Genomic DNA, 23,592 nt, shown 5'->3' on the forward strand with positions numbered 1-23,592 from the left:
ACGGCCTAGGAACGGTGGGTTAACTGCCTTGTTCAGGGGAAGAACGACTGATTTTTACCTTGTCAGCTCGGGGATTCAATCTTGCAACCTTACGGTTAACTAGTCCAATGCTCTAACCACCTGCTTTACATTGCACTCCACGAGGAGCCTGCCTGTTACGCGAATGCAGTAAGAAGCCAAGGTAAGTTGCTAGCTAGCATTAAACTTATCTTATAAAAACAATCAATCAATCATAATCACTAGTTAGCTACACATGGTTGATGATATTACTAGTTTATCTAGCCTGTCCTGCGTTGCATATAATCGCTTAGGCACACGTTGCTCCAACGTTGCTCCACTTCTCTCTTGAGTCTGGGTATATGCAGCAGTTTGGGCCGCCTGGCTCGTTGCGAACTGTGTGAAGACTATTTCTTCCTAACAAAGACAGCCGACTTCACCAAACGGGGGATGATTTAACAAAAGAGCATTTGCGAAAAAAGCACAATCGTTGCACGAATGTACCTAACCATAAACATCAATGCCTTTCTTAAAATCAATACACAGAAGTATATATTTTTAAACCTGCATATTTAGCTAAAAGAAATCCAGGTTAGCAGGTAATATTAACCAGGTGAAATTGTGTCACTTCTCTTGCGTTCATTGCACGCAGAGTCAGGGTATATGCAACAGTTTGGGCCGCCTGGCTCGTTGCGAACTAATTTGCCAGAATTTTACGTAATTATGACATAACATTGAAGGTTGTGCAATGTAACAGGAATATTTAGACTTATGGATGCCACCAGTTAGATTAAAATACGGAACGGTTCCGTATTTCACTGAAAGAATAAACATGATAGTTTCCGGATTCGACCATATTAATGACCTAAGGCTCGTATTTCTGTGTGTTATGTTATAATTAAGTCTATGATTTGATAGAGCAGTCTGACTGAGCGATGGTAGGCACCAGCAGGCTCGTAAGCATTCATTTAAACAGCACTTTCGTGCATTTTGCCAGCAGCTCTTCGCAATGCTTCAAGCATTGCGCTGTTTGACTTCAAGCCTATCAACTCCCGAGATTAGTCTGATGTAACCCATGTGAAATGGCTAGCTAGTTAGCGGGGTGCGCGCCAATAGCGTTTCAAACGTCACTTGCTCTGCATGGGTAACGCTGCTTCGAGGGTGGCTGTTGTCGATGTGTTCCTGGTTCGAGCCCAGGTAGGAGCGAGGAGAGGGACGGAAACTATACTGTTACACTGGCAATACTAAAGTGCCTATAAGAACATCCAATAGTCAAAGGTATATGAAATACAAATCGTATAGAGAGAAATAGTCCTATAATTCCTATAATAACTACAATGTAAAACTTCTTACCTGGGAATATTGAAGACTTGTTAAAAGGAACCACCAGCTTTCATATGTTCTCATGTTCTGAGCATTGAACTTAAACGTTAGCTTTCTTACATGGCACATATTGCACTTTTACTTTCTTCTCCAACACTTTGTTTTTGCATTATTTAAACCAAATTGAACATGTTTCATTATTTATTTGAGGCTAAATAGATTTTATTGATGTATTATATTAAGTTAAAATAAGTGTTCATTCAGTATTGTTGTAATTGTCATTATAAAAAAATATATATATAAATCGGCCGATTTAATAGGTATCGGCTTTTTTTGGTCCTCCAATAATCGGTATTGGTATTGGCGTTGAAAGATCATAATCGGTTGACCTCCAGTAGGGGTAGCCAGGTGGAAAGCATGGCTAGCCATAGAAAAATGCTTATTGAAATGATAAATTATCGTAGATTTATCGGTGGTGACAGATTTTCCTATCCTCAGTGCAGTGGGCAGCTGGGAGGAGGTGCTCTTATTCTCCATGGACTTTACAGTGTCCCAAAACTTTTTGGAATTAGTGCTACAGGAAGCAAATTTCTGTTTCATAAAGCTAGCCTTAGCTTTCCTAACTGCCTGAGTATATTGGTTCCTGACTTCCCTGAAAAGTTGCATATCGCGGGGGCTATTCGATGCTAATGCAGAACGCCACAGGATGTTTTTGTGCTGGTTAAGGGCAGTCAAGTCTGGGGTGAACCAAGGGCTATATTTGTTCTTAGTTCTACATTTTTTTAATGGGGCGTGCTTATTTAAGATGGAGACGAAATAACTTTTGAAGAGCAACCAGGCATCCTCTACTGACGGGATGAGGTCAATATCCTTCCAGGATACCCGGGCCAGGTCGATTAGAAAGGCCTGCTCGCTGAAGTATTTTAGGGAGTGTTTGTCAGTGATGAGGGGTGGTTGTTTGACCGCGGAGCCATTTCGCACACAGGCAATGAGGCAGTGATCGCTGAGATCCTGGTTGAAGACAGCAGAGGTGTATTTAGAGGGCAAGTTGGTCAGGATGATATCTAAGAGGGTGCCTATGGTTACGGATTTTGGGTTGTACCTGGTAGGTTCCTTGATAATTTGTGTGAGTTTGAGGGAATCTAGTTTAGATTGTAGGATGGCCGGGGTGTTGAGCATGTCCCAGTTTAGGTCACCTAACAGTACAAACTCTGAAGATAGATGGGGGGCGATCAATTCACATATGGTGTCCAGGGCACAGCTGGGGGCTGAAGGGGGTCTATAACAAGTGGCAATGGTGAGAGACTTGTTTCTGGAAAGGTGTATTTTTCATAGTAGAAGCTCGAATAGTTTGGGCACAGACCTGGATAGTATGACAGAACTCTGCAGGCTATCTCTGCAGTAGATTGCAACTCCGCCCCCTTTGGCAGTTCTATCTTGTTGGAAAATGTTATAGTTAGGGATGGAAATTTCTGAATTTTTGGTGGCCTTCCTAAGCCAGGATTCAGACACGGCTAGGACATCGGTGTTGGTGGAGTGTGTTAAAGCAGTGAATAAAACAAACTTAGGGAGCTGGCTTCTGATGTTAACATGCATGAAACCAAGGCTTTTACGGTTACAGAAGTCAACAAATGAGAGCACCTGGGGAATGGGAGTGATGCTTGGGGCTACAGGGCCTGTGTTAACCTCTACATCACCAGAGGAGGAGTAGGATTAGAGTACGGCTAAAGGCTTAAAGAACTGGTTGTCTAGTGCGTTCGGAACAAAGAGTAAAAGGAGCAGATTTCTGGGCACGGAAGAATGGATTCAAGGCATAATGTGCAGACAAGGGTATGGTAGGATGTGAGTACAGTGGAGGTAAGCCTAGGCATTGAGTGATGATGAGAGAGGTTTTGTCTCTAGAGGCACCATTTAAGCAAGGTGAGGTCACCGCATGTGGGGGGGGTGGAACAAAAGGGCTAGCTAAGGCATATTGAGCAGGGCTGAAGGCTCTACAGTGAAATAAGACAAAAATCACTAACCAAAACAGCAATAGACAAAGCATATTGACATTAGGGAGAGGCATCATAGGGTCCAGTGAGTAGCTAGGCGAGCTGGAGACACGGCGATTCAGACAGCTAGCAGGCCGGGGCAAGCAGATGGGCCTCTGGGACGTTGCAACGGAAGAGTCTGAAACCCCCTCGGGCGGTTACGTTGGCAGACCAGTCGTGATGGATTGGCGGGGCTCCATGTTGCCAGCAAAGTGTCCAGGCCAATTTTGCAAAATAGGTATTGAAGCCCAGGAATTGTCTGATGGATCTCTTCGGCTAGTTGGGAGATGGGCCTAGCTTGAGGCTAGCTCCAGGCTAACTGGTGCTTGCTTCGGGACAGAGACGTTAGCAAGGAGTAGCCACTCGGATAGCAGCTAGCTAGCTTGCGATGATCTGGAGTAAAGTGGGGTACAGGGGGTACCGGTACAGAGTCAATGTGCGGGGGCACCGGTGTCAAGGTAATTCAGGTAATTATCTACATGTAAGTGGAGTTATTAAAGTGGCTATGCATAGATAATAACAGAGTGGGGGGGCAATGCAGATAGTCTGGGTAGCTATTTGATTACCTGTTCAGGAGTCTTATGTCTTGGGGGTAGAAGCTGTTTAGAAGTCTCTTGGACCTAGACTTGGCGCTCCGGTATTGCTTGCCATGCGGTAGCAGAGAGAACAGTCTATGACTAGGGTGGCTGGAGTTTTTGCAATTTTTAGGGCCTTCCTCTGACACCTCCTGGTATAGAGGTCCTGGATGGCAGAAAGCTTGGCCCCGGTGATGTACTGGGCCGTACGCATTCTCTGTAGTGCCTTGCGATCGGAGGCCGAGCAGTTGCCATACCAGGCAGTGATGCAACCCGTCAGGATGCTCTCTGGTGCAGCTGTAGAACCTTTTGATAATCTGAGGACCCATGCCAAATCTTTTCAGTCTCCTGAGGGTGAATAGGCTTTGTTGTGCCCTCTTCACAACTGTTTTGGTGTGCTTGGACCATGTTAGTTTGTTGGTGATGTGGACAACAAGGAACTTGAAGCTCTCAACCTGCTCCTCTACAGCTCCGTCGATGAGAATGGGGGCGTGCTCGGTCCTCCTTTTCCTGAAGTCCACAATCATCTCCTTTGTCTTGATCACGTTGAGGGAGAGGTTGTTGTCCTGGCACCACACGATCAGGTCTCTGACCTCCTTACTATAGGCTGTCTCATTGTTGTCAGTGATCAGGCCTACCACTGTTGTGTCATTGGCAAACTTAATGATGGTATTAGTCGTGCCTGGCCATGCAGTCATGAGTGAACAGTGAGTACAGGAGGGGACTGAGCACCCACCCCTGAGGGGCCCCCGTGTTGAGGATCAGTGTGGCGGATGTGTTGTTACCTACCCTTACCACCTGGGGGCTTCCAGTCAGGAAGTCCAGGATCCTGTTACAGAGGGAGGTGTTTAGTCTCACGGTCCTTAGCTTCGTGAGGAGCTTTGAGGGCACCATGGTGTTGAACTCTGAGCTGTAGTCAATGAATAGCATTCCAGGTGGGAAAGGGCAGTGTGGAGTACAATGGAGATTGCGTGATCTGTTGGTGTGATATGCAAATTGGAGTGGGTAGAGGTCGACCGATTATGATTTTTCATCTCTGATACCGATTTATTGGAGGACCAAAAAATTCCAATACCAATTAAACGGCAATTTTTTTTTTGTTTTTATATATATATATATTTTTTATTTCGATTGATTGATTTATTTAAAAAAAATGTATATGTATATTTGTAATACTGACAATTACAACAATACTGAATGAACACTTTTATTTGAAATTAATATAAACATAAATAAAATCAATTTAGTCTCAAATAAATAACGAAACGTGTTCAATTTGGTTTAAATAATGCAAAAACAAAGTGTTGGAGAAGAAAGTAAAAGTGCACTATGTGCTATGTAAAAAAGCTAACGTTTAAGTTCCTTCATCAGAACATAAGAACATATGAAAGCTGGTGGTTCCTTTTAACATGAGTCTTCAATATTCCCAGTTAAGAAGTTTTAGGTCTTTTCTCTCTATACCGTTTGTATTTAAATACCTTTGACTTTTGGATGTTCTTATAGGCACTATAGTATTGCCAGCTTATCTCGGTAGTTGATAGGCTTGAAGTCATAAACAGCGCTGTGCTTCAAGCATTGTGAAGAGCTGCTGGCAAACGCAAGAAAGTGCTGTTTGAATGAATGCTTACGAGTCTGCTGCTTCCTACCACCGCTCAGTCAGACTGCTCTATCAAATATCAATTCATAGACTTAATTATAATATAATAAACACACAGAAATATGAGCCTTAATTCATTCATGTAATCAAATCCGGAAACTATAATTTCGAAAACACGTTTTTTTCTTTCAGTGATATACGGAACCGTTCTGTATTTTATCGAACGGGTGGCAACCCAAAGTCTAAATATTGCTGTTACATTGCACAACCTTCAATGTTATGTCATAATTATGTAAAATTCTGGCAAATTAATTACGGTCTTTGTTAGAAAGAAATGGTCTTCACACAGTTCGCAACGGTGGCCCAACTGCTGCATATACCCTGACATGAATGTCCTTTTTTTAAATCAGCACCCGTTTGGCGAAGTAGGCTGTGATTTGATGATAAATTAACAATTATTGATTATATGCAACGCAGGACAACCATGTATAGTGAACCTCTCTTGGGTCGGGAGCAATATTTTCACCTCCGGATGAAAAGCGTGCCCAAAGTAAACTGCCTGTTACTCAGGCCCAGAAGCTAGGATATGCATGTAATTGGTAGATTTAGATAGAAAACACTCAAGTTTCTAAAACTGTTAAATATTGTCTGTGAGTATAACAACTGATATGACAGGCGAAACCCCGAGGACAAACCATCCAGGGATATTTTTTTTTTTTTTTGTTAGGTCATATTATTTTCCAATTGATTTCTATGGGATACCCTTATTATTAGGAACCTGGTTGCAGTTCCTATGGCTTCCACTAGATGTCAACAGTCTTTAGAAATTGTTCGATGTTTTTCTTTTGAGAAATGAAGAAGTAGTCCTATTCATTGTAAGTGTCACTCCAGGTGGAATCTACTGTTTTGGTGCATGTGAACTGGAACGCTCTTCACGTTGTTTTTATCCGGTATTAGAAACAGTTTATTCCATCTTAAATTGTATCGATTATTTACGTTTTAGGGTACCTGAGGTTGGATTAGGAACGTTGTTTGAAATGTTTGGGCTAAGTTTACAGGTAACTTATTAAATACTTTGTAGGCATGTTGGGCGAGTTGAAACCGGTGTATTTCTGAATCAAATGCGCCAAATAAATTGACATTTTTGGGACATAAAGAAGGACATTATCGAACAAAAGGACCATTTGTGATGTTTCTGGGACATTTTGGAGTGCCAACAGAAGGACTTCAAAGGTAAGGCAGTAATTAAATCGCTATTTCTGACTTTTGTGGCACACCTGCCTGGTTGAAAAATGATTTTCATGTGTTTGTATGCGGGGCACTGTCCTCAGATTATCGCATGGTTTGCTTTCACCGTAAAGCCTTTTTAAAATTTGACACAGCGGCTGGATTATCAAGAAGTTAAGCTTTATTTTGATGTATAACACATATTTTCAAGAATGCTAAATATTTGAATTTGGTATTTTTGAATTTCGCGCTCTGCAATTTCACCGGATGTTGGCCAGGTGGGACGCTACCGTCCCACCTGCCCATAAGAAGTTAACTAGTGATTATGTTAATATTTGTTTTTTATAAGATTAGTTTAATACTAGCAATCAACTTACCTTGGCTCCTTGCTGCACTCGCGTAACAGGTGGTCAGCCTGCCACGCAGTCTCCTCGTGGATTGCAATGTAATCAGCCATAATCGGCATCCAAAAATGCTGCTTAACAATTGTTATGAAAACTTGAAATCAGCCCTAATTAAACGGCCGCCCTCTAGTCTAGGGTTTCTGGGATAATGGTGTTGATGTGAGCCTTGACCGGCCTTACAAAGCGTTTCATGACAACAGACGTGAGTGCTACGGGTCGGTAGTCATTTAGACAGGTTACCTTAGTGTTCTTGGGCACAGGGACTATGGTGGTCTGCTTGAAACATGTTGGTATTACAGACTCAGACAGGGAGAGGTTGAAAATGTCAGTGAAGACACTTGTCAGTTGGTCAGCGCATGCTCAGAGTACATGTCCTGGTAATCCATCTGGCCCAGCGGTCTTACTCACATCGGCTGCGGAGAGTGTGATCACACAGTCGTCCGGAACAGCTGATGCTGTCGGGCATTTTTCAGTGTTACTTGCCTCGAAGCGAGCATAGAAGTGGTTTAGCTCATCTGGTAGGCTCGTGTCACTGGGCAGCTCTCGGCTGTGCTTCCCCTTGTAGTCTAATAGTTTGCATGCCCTGCCACATCCGACGAGCGTTGGAGCCGGTGTAGTACGATTCGATCTTAGTGCTGTATTGACGCTTTCCCTGTTTGATGGTTCGTCAGAGGGAATAGCGGGATTTCTTATAAGCTTCCGGGTTAGAGTCCCACTCCTTAAAAGCGGCAGCTCTACCCTTTAGCTCAGTGCGAATGTTGCCTGTAATCCATGGTTTCTGGTTGGGGTATGTACGTACAGTCACTATGGGGACGACATCCTAGACGCACTCTCTCTCTTTGTCCCCCAGTGCTTCAGTTTTTGGCCAGGGCTAGAAGTGGGTCAGTAGGAGCCCTTCCTTAGCTGTTCCTCACCCCATTCCTCTCTCCCTCCATCCCTGCCTCCCACTTCAGTCCGCCCAGCCCAGCCAAGGTTCCAGCCCCTGCCCTGCTCTCTCCTCTCCCTCTATTGTCTATGCTAAACTGGGGAGCAGTGCCTCAAGAGACCTCTGTTTTTGTTTTTGACCTACTTCATTTGATTTAGAATGGGAACCACCAATAATTAATTGGAAGGGGTGGGGGTGGAAGTGGCAGATAAAAAAAAAAAAAAGTATTATAATAGAGCCATCATTGTTATCCCATGTTTGGCGTGCTCATGTGGATAGACATGTAACTGTAGAATCCTGTGCGGGTGATTTTCTCATTGTGGTCGCCCTCCCCCTCTCAGCTGTAGACATCATGTTGTTGTCTCCCTCCTCTCTAGCTAGGCAACATTCAGCTGTAGACATCATGTTGAGGTCTCCCTCCTCTCTAGCTAGGCTACATTCAGCTGTTGACATCATGTTGTTGTCTCCCTCCTCTCTAGCTAGGCTACATTCAGCTGTTGACATCATGTTGTTGTCTCCCTCCTCTCTAGCTAGGCTACATTCAGCTGTAGACATCATGTTGAGGTCTCCCTCCTCTCTAGCTAGGCTACATTCAGCTGTAGACATCATGTTGAGGTCTCCCTCCTCTCTAGCTAGGCTACATTCAGCTGTAGACATCATGTTGAGGTCTCCCTCCTCTCTAGCTAGGCTACATTCAGCTGTAGACATCATGTTGTAGTCTCCCTCCTCTCTAGCTAGGCTACATTCAGCTGTAGTCATGTTGTAGTCTCCCTCCTCTCTAGCTAGGCTACATTCAGCTGTAGACAGGTTGTAGTCTCCCTCCTCTCTAGCTAGGCTACATTCAGCTGTTGACATCATGTTGTAGTCTCCCTCCTCTCTAGCTAGGCTACATTCAGCTGTAGACAGGTTGTAGTCTCCCTCCTCTCTAGCTAGGCTACATTCAGCTGTAGACATCATGTTGTAGTCTCCCACCTCTCTAGCTAGGCTACATTCAGCTGTTGACAACATGTTGTAGTCTCCCTCCTCTCTAGCTAGGCTACATTCAGCTGTTGACATCATGTTGTAGTCTCCCTCCTCTCTAGCTAGGCTACATTCAGCTGTAGACATCATGTTGTAGTCTCCCTCCTCTCTAGCTAGGCTACATTCAGCTGTTGACATCATGTTGTAGTCTCCCTCCTCTCTAGCTAGGCTACATTCAGCTGTAGACAGGTTGTAGTCTCCCTCCTCTCTAGCTAGGCTACATTCAGCTGTTGACATCATGTTGTAGTCTCCCTCCTCTCTAGCTAGGCTACATTCAGCTGTAGACAGGTTGTAGTCTCCCTCCTCTCTAGCTAGGCTACATTCAGCTGTAGACAGGTTGTAGTCTCCCTCCTCTCTAGCTAGGCTACATTCAGCTGTAGACAGGTTGTAGTCTCCCTCCTCTCTAGCTAGGCTACATTCAGCTGTTGACATCATGTTGTAGTCTCCCTCCTCTCTAGCTAGGCTACATTCAGCTGTAGACATCATGTTGTAGTCTCCCTCCTCTCTAGCTAGGCTACATTCAGCTGTTGACATCATGTTGTAGTCTCCCTCCTCTCTAGCTAGGCTACATTCAGCTGTAGACAGGTTGTAGTCTCCCTCCTCTCTAGCTAGGCTACATTCAGCTGTTGACATCATGTTGTAGTCTCCCTCCTCTCTAGCTAGGCTACATTCAGCTGTAGACAGGTTGTAGTCTCCCTCCTCTCTAGCTAGGCTACATTCAGCTGTAGACAGGTTGTAGTCTCCCTCCTCTCTAGCTAGGCTACATTCAGCTGTAGACAGGTTGTAGTCTCCCTCCTCTCTAGCTAGGCTACATTCAGCTGTAGACAGGTTGTAGTCTCCCTCCTCTCTAGCTAGGCTACATTCAGCTGTAGACAGGTTGTAGTCTCCCTCCTCTCTAGCTAGGCTACATTCAGCTGTAGACATCATATTGTGGTCTCCCACCACAATCTCACTAGACCATTCCTTCATTCACAACGACCAATCTTCCTCTGAGCGGGTAGATATTAATTGACCAATCAGAAGGGCACTCGGTGCATACACACACAGCCTCCTTGTGCCCTGATGGGGTGATGTCATGTGTATTATCAGCAATTAGTGGCCTGTTAATAAGTCCACAACATGTCTACAGCTGAATGTAGCCTAGCTTGTGAGGAGGGAGACCACAACATGATGTCTACAGCTGAATGTAGCCTAGCTAGAGAGGAGGGAGACCACAACATGACTACAGCTGAATAGTGTGTGTGACCGTGCCAAGTAGGATTAGTGCTGGTAGACCAGGGCTACGCTGGACTACTGGACGTGCAGTACTGATCTACTCTTCTAGGAGAGGAGAGGGAGAAAGGAGAAGAGGATGGGATGGGATAGCTGACGAAAGGAGAGAAGGGGAGGGAGTGATTGAGATGGTGATGTGGGAGAGGAGTGTGAAAGGAACACTGTAGAAGAGGGAAGGAGGAGGGTGGCACTTAACTGTTCCCCAGAGAGCTCTAGAGGTTCATAACTGATATGGCGTTCTCAGTGAGAGGGCTTAGGATGACCAGGAGGAGGATGACCCAACCATCCATCACATAGAGAGGGTTATACTCGCTGTTAACCTAGTAAGGACTATAAGGACGACTGACAGTATCAGGACGGACAGACCTCTAATAACGTCAGTCGTCATTGGATGTTTCCTCAACGGACCGCCCCTATGACAAATTACTATTAGTCTCTTTACTGCACAGTCAAACTGACATTTTTGTGTTCATAAAGTAGCAAAAAACAATGCACCGCTTACATCAGATACTCTATTTAGAGGTTTGGGAATCGTGGTCTGTTGGTATAGCATTGTCCTACAGGCTTTATGGAGCCAGTGAAGCATAGCTAATGCACTGCTGACATGCCTACTGTAATAGTTCATTAGCATTTGGCTCTCATCACGGGAATACACTACAGATAGGCTGGAAGCAGGGTAACTACAATCATGATAAAAATGTATGAATGGTAGTTGCCTATAGTGCTTTAGTCTTGAGAGTATAGAACACTGTATAGCTGCTTCAAATTCCTGGTGGGCTGATAAAAACATTGTGTCCTTGAAAGCACTAGAGCTTTGTTTACTAAAGAAAGTCCAAGTGTAGTGGTTCAGGTTTAACCTTGAGAATACATTTGGAGTGGAGGTACTTTTCTGGAACTGACTATAGAGGCATGGCTGAGTCAGTAGAAAAGCCTGTTTTTACCAAAGACACAACAACACTGTTGCCGGAGTAAGACCGACAGGGAAATTGAATGTACACAGGTGACGCCACTCCCTGTTTGCCTCAAATTAGCCCCTCCCCTCACACATGATGATGACATCATCTTTAAATGGCCCCATGTAAATAACCTAACATGTTTCTTATTCCTGCTGCTGCTACAGCTGTTGCAAGTATAATAGAGGTATTTTCACTTCTGCACTTTTTACTATTTTCTTTAATAGTTCATTACTATGTAAGGTTACTAAGTGTCCATTACAAGTGCAAAATAAAGTTGTCCACAGAGACTTTGTCTGACCTCACCAGATGGATACTGTAATACTGGTCTACCTGTTCTGAATCAGCACTCGGGAATGAAAGTGTCCTTGTTTTCAACTTCAGTTGTCTGGTTTTCCCTAATGTCTGCCCTTTGATTTCCAGCATGTAGGCCCTCTTGGCGTTTTTATAGGATTTGTTTTATGGAGCCACATTCTTTCATGCAGTTAGGACTGGAGTGGGCAATTTTTTTTCAAACTTATGGGTATGCCATACATTATCTTCATTTTAACATTTTCTCAAAATAAGTTTTGATGCGCAATTAAAGGTCAAACTGCATTTCAAACAGTCAGGAATAATCTAATGAATTTAGGGGTTGTGAAATTATACCTAGGCTAAATAGAAGCCTTCTACAACCATAAGACCCACTAACAATTTAATTATTTTATCAAAATAGTTTAACCTGCTTTTTTCCAATAATCACTGATCTGGCTTTCAAGTCTATGAAAATGCCCTTTTTGTTACAAATTTAACCAGAGCCATGCAAAAAGCACATCCAGTAATAATCACTAACTTCTTGTAGCAGGCATTATAGAAAATGAACACAGGTCTCATAAACAATCTCTCAAGCACAAGCCCACGTGCTAGTGAGTAGCCAGCTAATCTTTATATTTAAAGTCAAGCCAACTTGGATTTGCTTGCTAACAAGGTAGAACAGTTGAACTGTTATGGACACACCCTCCTGTCTGTCTCCAACTGTTTGAACAACAGCTTGTTCACCTTGTTTTAGATATTGTTCAAGTGGCCTACCTGAATAGAAATTGTACTTATTTCTCAGAATGAGAACAAGTTGCCAATTTCTTATGAATGTGGATTTTTATGCTTAGTGCACATTTATTAAACAGAGACTGAACAACTAGCACATACGTCTATGGCTAAAATGCTGCTAGCGGTAGGCTACGTGGTACCGCAATGCCGCGTGCGACAAACGGGGCATTAGTTTTCCTGTTCATTGTCTTGGGGTTAAATTCCCCCTGTAATTCTCACAGAAACCAGTTTGTCCAATTTTTTTTGTTCCTCACTTTCCCTGGATACCACTAGTCTTCCTCAACAAAACATGTCATCTGTCTCATCGCAACCTTTTTAAGTCGCTCCAACAAAACAATTTTGAGGTACATTTACCTAATATTTTCTCATTTTAGAAAAAGTTCTATAATTGAATGAAGTTACATCTATAAACTGTTTTATGTATACCAGTAGGGGATCCTAAAGATAAATGGTCAGAGAATAAACATTCAAAAAAAGTATCATTTTAAGTGAGTATGTTTGGGGCAAAATGCCCCCAGGGCAATCAATGCAAGTCAATTGTACCTATATTAACATATCCCTAATCATCTATAAGTATCTTTAAGTTATACAATACATTTTCGGATTCTTTAGGATGATTTGGACAGGAAGGACTAAATTAAAAAAACATATTTTATAGTGAGGTTATTAATAGTGACTGGGCTCTCGAGTGGCGCAGCGGTCTAAGGCACTGCATCTCAGTGCTTGAGGCGTCACTACAGACACCCTGGTTCAAATCCAGGCCTTATCACAACCGGCTGTGATTGGGAGTTCCATAGGGCGGTGCACAATTGGCCCAGCGTCGTCCAGGTTTAGCCAGTGTAGGCCGTCATTGTAAATAAGAATTTGTTCTTAACTGACTTGCCTAGTTAATTAAATTACTTTTTTTGGGGGGGGGGGTCGTTTCAGTTCAATTATATAAAAAAATGATCACAGATTTCTGTTTCAAAAAAACGTTAAATGCATTATGTGAGTTGAATGCTGTAACACTGAATAAAACAATGAATCAAAGTCCCATGATGGTAGTGACTGTCCATTACTGCTTATCACTTATTGACCATAAATTATTCACATTACTTTAATAAAAGTATTTTATTTGACTTTCATTCCAAGTAATCTCATCTGTATAGAGCTGCTGTCTGACAAAATCACTATTTTAGTAGTTCTTCAAAGTAAATAAGGCATACTTTTATGAATACCAACTATCAATCAGGTATCAGGTATTTTCAGGCTTGCGAAGCAACTGCTTTCTATCCTCCTCGATTGAGGCTTCTATTCTCTGTCTCCGTGTCTGCTCCGCACAGACCGGTCAAGTTTATGCGGGTGCGCAATGGGTTATGGTCTATGTAGTTAATTACCACGTTTTCTGCGCTAAACTATGTAGATTATTGGCCTGTACGAAACTACAACTCCCACTACATCGCACTGTTCCGGCTTCATCTGATTTATCTTGACAGAAACTGTACATCGAGCTCACAGGAAAAACTGAACAAAATGAAATTCAAATAATTGAACCAATGTCAGAAAATCCCTCAGCACTAATAGTGAGATGTGCATTGTAATTTTGTTCCGATATTTGATTTATTAAAATAAGATACCTAGACTAGCTTTTAAGCGTCAATTAAAATAAAATGCCAAAATGGCACGCATAAATGTATTTTAACACACTAATCTTCAGGGAGCATTTTTCCCCATAGAGGGTGCCCACTTATTTCTCTTAAAATTAGTTTGCCTAAGGATAGCCAGTATTCACATATCTAAATCTTACCAAACTTTGTTTTTATCTGTCCGTAAATAAACTATTTCCTCAGTTACCCTACTCTCGTTTTGGTAAGGTCGTTTTAGTAGGGTCTGCTCTGTTGGGAGATGAGACATAAAAACGGTATCGTTAGAAAGGTTAAGTTCTCGTCTAGTACAGTAAAATAAGGTCTAACCGTTTCGGTGTCCATATGACCCATTTTTATTTGATTTATTTGATTTTTTTATGCTATTGGGCCAAACCTCAAATGCAGAAGGAGAGTTGATACTGCTTGTCAAAGAGGAAGAAGTGATCTTTCGTCTTTGTTGTTGTGAGCGGTAGGGTGAGAGGCTTGGTGTCTGTGTGATTGGCAAGGTGCACAGTGCACACAGCTCAGAAGGAGCGAAGGGGAAGAGACCAAAAAGACAGAACACTCATAAAAACAAAATCGGATTTTCTTGCGATAGTCATTTGGAACATTGTACTAAAACATTACATTCTAATGAATCTGATCAATGCAATATATTTCCCAGCCCTACATGCAGTATGTACGTGTGTCAGTGTGAGACTGAGTGCCTCGTTGCCTGTCTCTACCTCAGTGCCTCGGGCAATTTAATTTCCTCCCCTCCACCTTTCATCTCGTTTTTACTGCCGATGCTCTGATCCCAGTGTTAGTTTGAGGTCTCTGTGTCTCTCCTGGCATCCAGGTGTTATGCATTACAGGTTTAGTGGCTAATACAGTATGTTCAAGATGTATTCTAGCTACACAGCCTTGGCTTGGCAGTCATGGGCTCTACACAAGGATCCCCAGCCGAGCTGCTAGACAACTTGCAGTCCGCCGTCCATCTGGTTCTCTTTTCTTTTGCCGCCTCCCAGCCCACCGCCCTCTGTTCTGTTCGTCTATCTATGTTTTCTTCTCCTCTCCAGCCTGGGTTCTCCAGCCTGGGCTCTCCAGCCTGGGTTGTCAGTACGTGTGTATGATGAGGATCACGGCACACACCATTAGCTCCTGTCTCTGACCATCTCCATGGAAAATGGAGAATGATGTGCCTGTTGTCTGCCTGCAGTGTGAGAGAATTACAACTGGAATCCTTTCATTTTTAGTTTGGCCCTCCCTCCCAATCCTTGTTTTCTCTGCCTCTGTGCTTCTCCGGCTAGTTGTCCGTTGGCTCCACCTTGACTCCATCTCCTGTCTTCTCCACGTCGCTCTGTGTCGGAGGGAAGGGGGAGAGACAGACGGGGGGGTAGGGGAGGTGCAGGAAGGTAGCGCTGGGGGCTGTTGCTGAGCCCAGGGCATAGCTCTCTCTCGGTCTGTGTTGACACAGCAGGTGTTGATTTGACTCCACAGTAGGGCTTTGTTTGTTCCATGCCATACCACAGCTCAGCAGCATGGAAATGAAAGGGCTAAAACAAGCCAGAGCCAGGCACTGCAGGTCGTTAGGGAGATAAGAATGTTACAAACTGACTTACTCTCCCTCAGTATCGGTTGTTTTAGTGAACAAAGACAGGGTGCCCGTTTGCACTCTCTCAATAACAGCTTGGATTATTTCTCCAGGCTTGATTTTTTTGAAAGTTGTAACTCTTGTACATGTAACTGCCGCACTAATTCTCGATTTATCGATTTATTTCTCTCTCCCTCCCTCCTTCCCATCTCTCTCCCTCCCTCCTTACCATCTCTCTCCCTCCCTCCTTCCCATCTCTCTCCCTCCCTCCTTACCATCTCTCTCCCTCCCTCCTTCCCATCTCTCTCCCTCCCTCCTTCCCATCTCTCGCCCTCCCTCCTTCCCATCTCTCGCCCTCCCTCCTTCCCATCTCTCTCCCTCCCTCCTTCCCATCTCTCTCCCTCCCTCCTTCCCATCTCTCTCCCTCCCTCCTTCCCATCTCTCTCCCTCCCTTCCTCCTTCCCATGTCTCTCCCTCCCTCCCTCCCTCTCTCCTTCCCATGTCTCTCTCTCCCTCTCTCCTTCCCATGTCTCTCCCTCCCTTCCTCCTTCCCATGTCTCTCTCTCCCTCCCTCCCTCTCTCCTTCCCATGTCTCTCCCTCCCTTCCTCCTTCCCATGTCTCTCCCTCCATTCCTCCTTCCCATGTCTCTCCCTCCCATGTCTCTCCCCCCTCCTTCCCTCCCATGTCTCTCCCCCCTCCTTCCCTCCCCCCCTCCTTCCCTCCCATGTCTCTCCCCCCTCCTTCCCATGTCTCCACCTTCAGGTGATCCTGTACTCTGGGGACAGGGCCTATGAGGACTACTACCCTGCAGTGAAGGGGCGAGCCCACTTCAACTCAGCCGACCCTAAGAATGGTGACGCCTCCATCAACTTGACGGGTCTGAGGTCTAGCGACACTGGGACCTATCAGTGCAAGGTGAAGAAGGCCCCGGGCATCCGCAGCAGGAAGATGCTGTTGACCGTCATGGGTGAGTGAGACACCACTGGTGACATTTTAAATCTTAAACAGCCATTACTTTATCTATCTATTGGAGTAAAAACTCCAAACACAATGCCCTTTTAAAGGGTACATGTGGCTGACTAGATAAGTGTTCAATGTAATGCCCCCCTCTAGAATGGTATGGTGCAGTAGAGGCTGGTGGGGGGATCTATAGGAGGACGGGCTCATTGTAATGGCTAGAATGGAATTAATGGAATGGTAATTCCATTTTAGCCATTACACTGAGCCTGTCCTCATATAGCTCCACCCACCAACCTCCCCTGGTGTGGTGGTATGTTTAACATTCCTAGTGGGGTTATAGATTGCAGCCCCATTCAATCCATAGACTGATAGGAAAGAGCTATGTCACTATTATCAGATGACATCAAACACCCAATAGCCTACTAATTGCCAATTTAATATAGCTAATTGACAATAGTCTTGTGAAATGTACAGTGCGTACATGACTGATTTGTCATCACTAGGGTGTGAGATAAGCAGAACATTCATAGTGATGATTATACTAATCCAGCTGCTATATACTCACACACTTCCCTGCCTGACGACTCAAACTGAATTCTTCCACTGCTCTGTTTGCTACCTACACTACATGACCAAAGGTATGTGGACACCTGCTCGTCGAACATCTCTTTCCAAAATTATGGGCATTAATATGGAGTTCGTCCCCCCCCTTGCTGCTATTACAGCCTCCACTCTTCTGAGAAGGCTTTCCACTAGATGTTGGAACATTGCTGCCGGGTCTTGATTCCATTCAGCCACGAGCGTAAGTGAGGTCGGGCTCTGATGTTGGGCGATTAGGCCTGGCTCGCAGTCGGCGTTCCAATTCATCCCAAAGGTGTTCAATGGGGTTGAGGTCAGGCCTCTGTGCAGGCCAGTCAAGTTCTTCCACACCGATCTCGACAAACCATTTTTGTATGGACCTCACTTTGTGCACGTTGGCATTGTCATGCTGAAACAGGAAAGGGCCACAAAGTTGGAAGCAATGAATCGTCTAGAATGTCATTGTATGCTGTAGCGTTAAGATTTCACTGGAACTAAGGGGCCTAGCCCGAACCATGTAAAACAGCCCCAGACCATTATTCCTCCTCCACCAAACTTAACAGTTGGCACTATGCATTCGGGCAGGTAGCTTTCTCCTGCCATCTGCCAAACCCAGATTTGTCCGTCAGACTGCCAGATGGTGAAGCGTGATTCGTCACTCCAGAGAACACGTTTCCACTGCTCCAGAGTCCAATGGAGGTGAGCTTTACACCTCTCCGGCTGATGCTTGGTATTGCACATGGTGATCTTAGGCTTGTGTGCGGCTGCTCGGCCATGGAAACCCATTTCATAAAGCTCCTGACAAACAATTCTTGTGTTGACGTTGCTTCCACAGGTAGTTTGGAACTCTGTCGATTTTTACGCTCTGTGCTTCAGCACTCGGTGGTCCCGGTCTGTGAGTTTGTGTGGCCTACCACTAAGCCGTAGTTGCTTCTAGATGTTTCCACTTCACTATAACAGTAGTCTTGCCACACAAACTCACACAAAATGCCCTGGTCGGTACCATAATGACGGTACCATATTGAAAGTCACTGAGCTCTTCAGTAAGGCCATTCTACTGCCAATGTTTGTCTATGGCGATTGCATGGCTGTGTGTTTGATTTTTACACCTGTCAGCAATGGATGTTGCTGAAATAGCCAAATCCACTCATTTGAATTGGTGTCCACATACTTTTGTATATATATTGTACTTCAGTCTGAGACTGCCATCGTTGAAGTCATTTGTGGTGACGTCAAAACGAGGTGTGTTGTACAAAAGAAAGTTAGCAGCGATTGGATCATCTCTAATCAAATCACATTTTATTGGTCACATACACGTGATTAGCAGATGTTATTGTGGGTGTAGCGAAATGCTTGTTCTTCTAGCTCCGACAGTGTAGTAATATCTAACAAGTAATATCTAACAAATTACACAACATATACCCAATACACACAAATCTAAGTAGGAATGAATTAAGACTATATACATATGGACGAGCGATGTCAAAGCGGAACAGACTAAGATACTGTAGAATAGTATAGAAAACAGTATATACATATGAGATTAGTAATGTAAGGTATGTAAACATTAAGTGAATGAGATTCCGTAGAATAGTATAGAAAACAGTATATACAGTTGAAGTCGGAAGTTCACATACACCTTAGCCAAATACATTTAAACTCCGTTTTTTTACCATTCCTGACATTTAATCCTAATAAAAATTCCCTGTCTTACGTCAGTTACGATCATCACTTTATTTTAAGAATGTGAAATGTCAGAATAATAGTAGAGAGAATGATTTATTTAAGCTTTTATTTATTTTATCACATTCCCAATTGGTCAGAAGTTTACATACACTCAATTAGTATTTGTTAGCATTGCCTTTTAAATTGTTTAACTTGGGTCAAACGTTTCGTGGTAGCCTTCCACGAGCTTCCCACAATAAGTTGGGTGAATTTTGGCCCATTCCTCCTGACTTGGCTGGTGTAACTGAGTCAGGTTTGTAGGTCTCCTTGCTTGCACACACTTTTTCAGTTCTGCCCACAAATTTTCTATGGGATTGAGGTCAGGGCTTTGTGATGTCCACTCCAAAACCTTGAATTTGTTGTCCTTAAGCCATTTTGCCACAACTTTGGAAGAATGCTTGGGGTCATTGTCCATTTGGAAGATCCATTTGCGACCAAGCTTTAACTTCCTGACTGATGTCTTGATATGTTGCTTCAATATATCCACATAATTTTCCTCCCTCATGATGCCATCTATATTGTGAAGTGCACCAGTCCCTCCTGCAGCAAAGCACCCCCACAACATGATGCTGCCACCTCCGTGCTTTACGGTTGGGATGGTGTTCTTGGGCTTGCAAGCCTCCCTCTTTTTCCTCCAAACATAACAATGGTCATTATGGCCAAACAGTTCTATTTTTGTTTCATCAGACCAGAGGACATTTGTCCAAAAAGTATGATCTGTGCAGTTGCAAACCGTAGTCTGGATTTTTCATGGCGGTTTTGGAGCAGTGGCTTCTTCCTTGCTGAGCGGCCTTTCAGGTTATGTCGATATAGGACTCGTTTTACTTAAAATGTATTTTGCCTCCTAAGGTTGAAGAGGCTCTGTTGCGCCTTCTTTACCATGCTGTCTGTGTGGGTGGTCCATTTCAGTTTGTCAGTGATGTGTACGCCAAGGAACTTGAAGCTTTCCACCTTCTCCACTGCAGTCCCGTCAATGTAGATAATGAGGTGCACTCTCAGTCCACGATCATCTCCTTTGTTTTGTTGATGTTGAGTGAGGGGTTGTTTTCCAGGCACCACACTCCCAGAGCCCTCACCACCTCCCTGTAGGCTGTCACCTCATCATTGGTAATCAAGCCTACTACTGTTGTGTTATCTGCAAACTTGATGATTGAGTTGGAGGCATGCTTGGCAACGCAGTCATGGGTGAACAGGGAGTACAGGAGGGGCTGAGCATGCACCCTTGTGGGGCCCCAGTGTTGAGGATCAGTGGAGTGGAGGTGGTTTCCTACCATCACCACCTGGGGGAGGCCGATCAGGAAGTCCAGTACCCAGTTGCACAGGGCGGGGTTCAGACCCAGGGCCTCAAGCTTAATGATGAGCTTGTAGGGTACTATGGTATTGAATGCTGAGCTATAGTCAATAAACAGCATTCTTACATAGGTATTCCTCTTGTCCAGATGGGATAGGGAAGTGTGCAGAGTGATGGCGATTGCATCGTCTGTGGATCTATTGGGGCAATAAGAAAATTGAAATGGGTCTAGGGTGGCAGGTAAGGTAGTCAGTCTCTCAAAGCACTTCATGGTGACAGAGGTTAGTGCTATGGAGCGATAGTCAAGTTCAGTTACCTTTGCTTTCTTGGGTACAGGAACAATGGTGGCCGTCTTGAAGCATGTGATGACAGCAGACTGTGATAGGGAGAGATCGAATATGCCTGTAAACACACCAGCCAGCTGGTCTGCGCATGCTCTGAGGACACTGCTAGGGATGCCGTCTGGTCCGACAGCCTTACGAGGATTAACGCACTTAAATATCTTACTCACGTCGGCCACAGAGAAGGAGAGCCCACAGTCCTTTGTAGCGGGCCACGTCGGTGGCACTGTGTTATCCTCAAAGCTTGCCAAGAATGTGTTTAGCCTGTCCGGAAGCAAGACGTCGGTCTCGGTGATGTGGCTGGTTTTCCTTTTGTCGTGTGATTGTCTGTAGTCCCTGCCACATACGTCTGGCGTCTGAGCCGTTGAATTGCGACTCCACTTTATCTCTATACTAGAGGTCGACCAATTATGAGTTTTCAACGCCGATACCGATTATTGGTGGCCCAAAAAGAGCGCTGCTGATTAATCGGGCCGATTTATAATTTTTTTTGGGGGGGGTAATAATGACAATTACAACAATACTGAATGAACACTTATTTTAACTTAATATACTGCTCAAAAAAATAAAGGGAACACTTAAACAACACAATGTAACTCCAAGTCAATCACACTTCTGTGAAATCAAACTGTCCACTTAGGAAGCAACACTGATTGACAATAAATTTCACATGCTGTTGTGCAAATGGAATAGACAACAGGTGGAAATTATAGGCAATAAGCAAGACACCCCCAATAAAGGAGTGGTTCTGCAGGTTGAGACCACAGACCACTTCTCAGTTTCTATCCTTCCTAGCTGATGTTTTGGTCACTTTTGAATGCTGGCGGTGCTTTCACTCTAGTGAAGTCTACAACCCACACAAGTGGCTCAGGTAGTGCAGCTCATCCAGGATGGCACATCAATGCGAGCTGTGGCAAGAAGGTTTGCTGTGTCTGTCAGCGTAGTGTCCAGAGCATGGAGGCGCTACCAGGAGACTGGCCAGTACATCAGGAGACGTGGAGGAGGCCGTAGGAGGGCAACAACCCAGCAGCAGGACCGCTACCTCCGCCTTTGTGCAAGGAGGAGCACTGCCAGAGCCCTGCAAAATGACCTCCAGCAGGCCACAAATGTGCATGTGTCTGCTCAAACGGTCAGAAACAGACTCCATGAGGGTGGTATGAGGGCCCGACGTCCACAGGTGGGGGTTGTGCTTACAGCCCAACACCATGCAGGACGTTTGGCATTTGCCAAAGAACACTAAGATTGGCAAATTCGCCACTGGCGCCCTGTGCTCTTCACAGATGAAAGCAGGTTCACACTGAGCACATGTGACAGACGTGACAGAGTCTGGAGACGCCGTGGAGAACGTTCTGCTGCCTGCAACATCCTCCAGCATGACCGGTTTGGCGGTGGGTCAGTCATGGTGTGGGGTGGCATTTCTTTGGGGGGCCGCACAGCCCTCCATGTGCTCGCCAGAGGTAGCCTGACTGCCATTAGGTACCGAGATGAGATCCTCAGACCCCTTGTGAGACCATATGCTGGTGCGGTTGGCCCTGGGTTCCTCCTAATGCAAGACAATGCTAGACCTCATGTGGCTGGAGTGTGTCAGCAGTTCCTGCAAGAGGAAGGCATTGATGCTATGGACTGGCCCGCCCGTTCCCCAGACCTGAATCCAATTGAGCACATCTGGGACATCATGTCTCGCTCCATCCACCAACGCCACGTTGCACCACAGACTGTCCAGGAGTTGGCCGATGCTTTAGTCCAGGTCTGGGAGGAGATCCCTCAGGAGACCATCCGCCACCTCATCAGGAGCATGCCCAGGCGTTGTAGGGAGGTCATACAGGTACGTGGAGGCCACACACACTACTGAGCCTCATTTTGACTTGTTTTAAGGACATTACATCAAAGTTGGATCAGCCTGTAGTGTGGTTTTCCACTTTAATTTTGAGTGTGACTCCAAATCCAGACCTCCATGGGTTGATAAATTGGATTTCCATTGATTATTTTTGTGTGATTTTGTTGTCAGCACATTCAACTATGTAAAGAAAAAAGTATTTAATAAGATTATTTCATTAATTCAGATCTAGGATGTGTTGTTTAAGTGTTCCCTTTATTTTTTTGAGCAGTGTATAATACATCAATAAAATCAATTTAGCCTCAAATAAATAATGAAACATTTCCAATTTGGTTTAAATAATGCAAAACAAAGTGTTGGAGAAGAAAGTAAAAGTGCAATATGTGCCATGTAAGAAAGCTAATGTTTAAGTGCCTTGCTCAGAACATGGGAACATATGAAAGCTCGTCGTTCCTTTTAACATGAGTCTTCAATATTCCCAGGTAAGAAGTTTTAGGTTGTAGTTATTATAGGAATTATAGGACTATTTCTCTCTATACGATTTGTATTTCATATACCTTTGACTATTGGATGTTCTTATAAGCACTTTAGTATTGCCAGTGTAACAGTATAGCTTCCGTCCCTCTCCTCGCTCCTACCTGGGCTCAAACCAGGAACACATCGACAACAGCCACCCTTGAAGCAGCGTTACCCATGCAGAGGAAGGGAAACAACTACTCCAAGTCTCAGAGCGAGTGACGTTTGAAATGCTATTAGCGTGCACCCGGCTAACTAGCTAGCCATTTCACATCGGTTACACCAGCCTAATCTTGGGAGTTGATAGGCTTGAAGGGGTGGAACGTTCCAACAGGAATCTGTTCCAAAAAACGTAAAGTAAAAGGTTGCCAACCAACAACGCATACAAAGTAGCAACGCATACAAACCTAGCTAACTAGCTGCCGAATAGGCATCAACTCACCACGTAGCTTATTCTTAATGTTTGTCCATAGGCAAACAGACATGTGAGGACAGACATTTTTTCAGAATAAACGTGATGAGTGAAAACGCAATGAAATAGACCACTCCCTACCCGGTATCTTATTCTGCCTCTATACAACTTTGTATGCGTTGTTTTTTGGAAACCTTGTTATTTACGAAGTTTTTGGAATAGATTCCTGTTGGAACGTTCCACAAATTATACCCACCCAGGTTGAAGTCATAAACAGCGCAATGCTTGAAGTTGAGCGAAGGGCTGTTTGAATGAATGCTTAC

General features: G+C 44.4%; 1 protein-coding gene across 1 annotated transcript in view; it reads left to right on the plus strand.

Annotated features, from left to right (window-relative positions):
- The window catches only part of LOC106603525 (coxsackievirus and adenovirus receptor homolog), a 108,630-nt gene that overhangs the window by 73,147 nt on the left and 11,891 nt on the right, over positions 1–23,592 (plus strand). Inside the window, exon 3 of the mRNA XM_014197343.2 lies at positions 16,371–16,575. Within this exon, the coding sequence (XP_014052818.1) occupies positions 16,371–16,575 (205 nt within the window). The remainder of the gene's footprint in view (positions 1–16,370; positions 16,576–23,592) is intronic.

Source organism: Salmo salar, chromosome ssa04 (genome assembly GCF_905237065.1).
Source record: "Salmo salar chromosome ssa04, Ssal_v3.1, whole genome shotgun sequence".
Classification (NCBI taxonomy): Eukaryota; Metazoa; Chordata; class Actinopteri; order Salmoniformes; family Salmonidae; genus Salmo; species Salmo salar.